Here is a 5,231-nt window from a genome sequence, read left to right as displayed (position 1 = left end):
CGCATAACTTGTGCATCATTTTCTAGCTTATTCATGGATAAGTATATACAGGGACTTTGAGGGACAGGAAAAGAGATGAGTTCATGAGGCTAGAGAAAGGAGGGATGTCTGTTGCTGCTAATGAGGCCAAATTTCATGCACTATCCAGGTATGCAACTCCGATTTTCTTCAGTCCACAAGAGCGGATTCGCCGATTTGTGAAAGGATTGAGGTCAGATTTGCAGATTCCAGCCTTACAAGATTCTTCTGCAGCAAAATCCTTTCAGGAAGTAGTTGATTTTGTGATAGAGGTAGAGGGGGTGAAGCCGAATGACTTCACCAATGCATCAACATTTAAGAAGTTCCGTAAGGGAGGTGAGTTAAGTGGTTCTTACTCCAGAGGGCAAAGTTCAGGGGGTTATCTAGCCCATCCTATTCAGTCTTCATTGCAGGCCTCAACTAAGAGTGCACCGCAGACCAGTTACCCTTTTTCTGAGTTCGGAGGTTATCTCCAGACTTTTTCTTTTTCACAGAAACCTACACTTGACGCCAGGACTTGTTACGGATTTGGAGAGGCTGGACATATTAGGAAATATTGTCCAAGGAAGAGTTACAGATCCTCAGTAGTTAGATGAAGAGGTGGTCATGGTAGATGTTGTCATTATGGAGGGCGTGGTGGCCAAGGTAATGGTGGTCACCAGTTTAGTCGGGGTGGTAGGCAGGTTGGAACTACTGTAGCGCATAGAGTGGTAGGGGCAATAGATAGACAGGTGATAGGGTCCATTGTTATGCATTCCTAGAGAGGTATAAGGCAGAGACATCTGATGCTGTTATCACAGGTACTCTTCTGGTCTGTGATTGCATGACTTCTAGATTATTAGATCCTGTATACACATTTTCATATGTATCTTCATCATTCACTACTGGTCTTGATTTACATTATGATTTGCTTGACATGCCTATTCGTGTCTCTACCCCTGTGGGTAAGTCTGTGAATGTTGAGAAGGTGTATAGGTCTTGCCTTGTGACCTTTGTGGGGAGGAATACATATGTTGATTTGATTATTCTTGAGATGGTTGATTTTGAAGTTTTTCCTGCAGACCTATCTGGTATGCCACCAAATAGGAACATTGATTTTTGTATTGACATAGAGACGGGGACTCGCTCTATTTCCATTCCACCTTGTAGAATGGCCGCAACCGAGTTAAGAGAGTTAAATGCTCAAGTTTAGGAGTTTTTAGGTAAAGGTTTTATTAGACCGAGTGCATCTCCCTGGGGTACTCCAATGTTATTTGTGAAGAAGAAAGTTGACAGTTTTCAAATGTGCATAGACTACAGGCAGTTGAATAAGGTAGCTATTAAGAACAAGTATCCCATTCCTCGCATTGATGATTTGTTCGATCAGTTACAAGGTGATTGTGCCTTCTCTAAAATTGATTTGAGGTCCAGTTATCATCTATTGATAATACGGCAACAGATGTTCCAAAGACTGCTTTTCGAACCAGGTATGGGCATTATGAATTCTTAGTATTGTCTTTTGGGCTTACGAATGCCCCTGCTATTTACATGAGCCTGATGAACGGGATTTCCAAGCCCTATATGGACCTCTTTGTTATTGTATTTATTGATGATATACTGATATACTCAAAGAGCAGGAAAGAACATGAGGAGCATTTGAGAATTGTATTGGAACTGTTAAGGAAGAAAAGACTTTATGCTAAATTCTCCAAGTGTGAGTTTTGGCTCGATTCAGTATCCTTCTTGGGGATTGTGGTTTCTAAAGATGGAGTGATTGTGGATATTTCTAAGATTTAAGAAGTAAAGAGTTGGGTAAGACCTACTAGTGTTTCAGAGGTAAGGAGCTTTGTTGGTTTAGCTAGCTACTACCGTCGATTCGTTAAGAGATTCTCTTCTATTGCTTTCCAGTTGACCAATTTCACTAAGCAGAATGTTCCATTTGTATGGTTGGACTAATATGAAGAAACCTTCCTGAAACCCAAGATCTTGTTCACTACTGCACCGATTCATTCCTTGCCAGTGGAAGGTAAAATTTTTATTGTTTATTGTGACGCATCTTATTCTAGTTTGGGTGAAGTGCTAATGCGAGAGAGGAATGTAATTGCTTATGATTCGAGGCAATTGAAAGTGCATGAACGTAACTATCCGACCCATGATTTTTAGTTGGCTGCAGTTGTATTTGCATTGAAGTAGTAGAGGCATTATTAATATGGGGTCAAGTGTGAAATTTATACAAATCATCGTAGTCTACAATATGTCTTTACTTAGAAGGATTGAATTTGAGGCAGAGGAGGTGGATGGAGTTATTGAAAAACTATGATATTACTATTTTATATCACCCTGGAAAAACTAATGTTGTGGCAGATGCCTTAAGTGGAAAAGCAGGGAGCATGGGTAGTTTACCCACTTACAAGTTTCTAGACGCCCATTGGCTAGAGAGGTTAAGACTCTGGCTAATGAATTTATGAGGCTGCAAGTACTTGAGAAAGGAGGATTTTTGGGCTGTATGGAGGCAAGATCTTCCTTTCTTGACAAGATTAAGGAAAAGCAGTTTGCTGATGAGAAACTGAATCGAATTAGAGATATAGTATTGCGATGAGAGGCTAAAGAGGCAGTTATTGATGAGGAATGCTTCTTGAGAATTAAGGAAAGGGTATGTGTGCCTCGTGTTGATGATTTGACTCACACTATTCTTGTAGAGGCTCATAGTTCGAGGTATTCTATACATCCTGGTGCAACCAAGATGTATCGTGATCTAAGGCAATATTATTGGTGGAGTAGAATGAAGCGTGACATTGTTGATTTTGTTTCCCGATTTCCAAATTTTCAACAGGTAAAGTATGAACACTAGAGGCCTGGAGAGACATTTCAGAGAATGCCCAATCCTGAATGGAAGTGGGAAAGAACGTAACTATCCGACCCATGATTTAGAGTTGGCTGCAGTTGTATTTGCATTAAAGCAGTGGAGGCATTATCTATATGGGGTCAAATGTGAATTTTATACAAATCATCATAGTCTACAATATGTCTTTATTCAGAAGGATTTAAATTTGAGGCAGGGGAGGTGGATGGAGTTATTGAAAGACTGATATTATTATTTTATATCACCCTGGAAAAGCTAAGGTTTTGGCAGATGCCTTAAGTAGAAAAGCAGGGAGCATGGGTAGTTTAGCCCACTTACAGGTTTCTAGACGCCCATTTGCTAGATAGGTTCAGACTCTTGCTAATGACTTTATGAGGCTGGAAGTACTTGAGAAAGGAGGATTTTTAGCCTGTGTAGAGGCAAGATCTTATTTTTTTGACAAGATTAAGGGAAAGTAGTTTAATGATGAGAAGATGAGCCGAATTCGAGATATGATATTGCCAGAAGAGGCTAAAGAGGCAGTAATTAATGAGGAAGGCGTCTTGAGAATTAAGGAAAGGGTATGTGTGCCACGTGTTGATTTGACTCACACTATCCTTGTAGAGGCTCATAGTTTGAGGTATTCTATACATCCTGGTGCAACCAAGATGTATCGTGACCTAAGGAAATATTATTGGTGGAGTAGAATGAAGCGTGACATCGTTGATTTTGTTTCCCAATGCCCAACTTGTCAGCAGGTAAAGTATGAACACCATAGGCCTAGAGGGACATTTCAGAGAATGTCATTCCTAAATGGAAGTGGGAAACAATTGCAATGAATTTCATAGTTGGTCTTCCAAAAACATAGGGTAAGCTTGATTTTATTTGCGTAAGTGTTGACAGGTTAACTAAGTCTGTTCACTTCATTTCGGTCAAGATGACCTACAGTGCGGAGAAGTTAGCCAAACTCTATGTATCTTAGATTGTTCGATTGCATGGAGTTCCACTTTCCATCATATCAAATAAAGGTACACAATTTACTTCTAAGTTATGGAGGATATTACATGCTGAATTAGGTAATAGACTGGATCTTAGTACTGCATTTAACCCTCAGACCGATGGGAAGTCAGAGAGAACAATTCAAGTTCTGGAGGATATGCTTCGTGTGTGTTTGATAGATTTTGATGGTCATTGGGATAAATTCTTAACCTTAGGAGAGTTTTCGTACAACAATAGCTATTATTCGAGTATTATATGACCCTATTTGAGACATTGTATGGGAGGAGATGTAGGTCTCCCATTGGTTGGTTTGATGCATTTGAGGTGAGACCTTGGGGTACTGATCTTTTAAGGGAATCATTAGAGAAAGTGAAATTCTTTCACGAGATGCTTTTGGCAGCTCAGAGCGGGCATAAGGAGTATGTAGATCGAAAGGTTAGGGACTTGGAGTTTATGAAGGGTGAGAAAGTCTTGATGAAAGTTTCACCTATGAAAGGTGTGATGTGGTTTGCTAAGCGATATAAACTTAGTCTGAGGTATATTGGCCCATTTGAAATGCTGAAGCGCGTGGGAGAGGTGGCCTATGAGTTGGCCTTGCCTCCAGGGTTGTCAGGAGTGCACCCGGTATTTCATGTGTCTATGTTAAAAAAATACCATGGTGATGAAAACTACATAATTCGTTGGGATTCAGTTCTGCTTGATGAGAATCTGTCTTATGAGGAGGAGCCTGTAGTTATTCTAGATAGGGAGGTCCGCAAATTGAGGTCAAAGGAGGTTGCATCTATCAAGGTTCAATGGAAGAATCAGCTAGTTTTAGAGTCCAATTGGGAGAGTGAGACTGATATGCATGAAAAATACCCACACCTTTCTTTTGATCATTCGAGGACGAACGATGGGTAAATTGATATTTATTGTAACAACCCATTCAGTTGTTTTGAGCACTAGAACTTTTTCTTTGATGAATATTTTTTGATAGATTTTTAATGGGTGTTTTGGACTATTCATAATTATAATTATGAAATTAGTGGGATAGTTTTAACAATATATTAAGTTGATGGGGAAATAAAATAATAGTAAAACAAATAGTGGGTCACTTTCACCACTCTTATAATAAGTCATATAATACTTTGGAGGAAATATTCTGAAAAGAGGAAATAAGGGTTTAGCGGTGAAAACCTTACCTGCAGCAGTCAAGAAGCAATTATCTCATCAGGTAATCAAAATTTTACTTGGATATTGGTTATATGTGCATGGTCATATTATTTTTATATATTTTATTATAAAATTGAATTGGAAGATAGTGATATGCAATAAATGCGGGCAAATTGGTCGTACTGGATTGTATAACTATTTTCAATGAGTATTATTATTATGGTTATTTTAATTTAAATGA

The 5,231-nt window shown here is 39.0% G+C and overlaps 1 protein-coding gene across 1 annotated transcript; it reads left to right on the top strand.

Annotated features, from left to right (window-relative positions):
- Positions 1-4,093: 4,093 nt before the first annotated feature.
- Positions 4,094-4,738, top strand: LOC138338794 (uncharacterized). The gene has a single exon (XM_069289880.1). It carries the CDS (start codon positions 4,094-4,096, stop codon positions 4,736-4,738), a length of 645 nt encoding a protein of 214 aa, XP_069145981.1.
- The last annotated feature ends 493 nt before the right edge of the window (positions 4,739-5,231 follow it).

Source organism: Solanum lycopersicum, chromosome 10 (genome assembly GCF_036512215.1).
Source record: "Solanum lycopersicum chromosome 10, SLM_r2.1".
Taxonomy (NCBI): Eukaryota; Viridiplantae; Streptophyta; class Magnoliopsida; order Solanales; family Solanaceae; genus Solanum; species Solanum lycopersicum.
The sequence above is the reverse complement of the archived record's forward strand: the minus strand, read 5'-3'. Positions and strand labels throughout refer to the sequence as shown.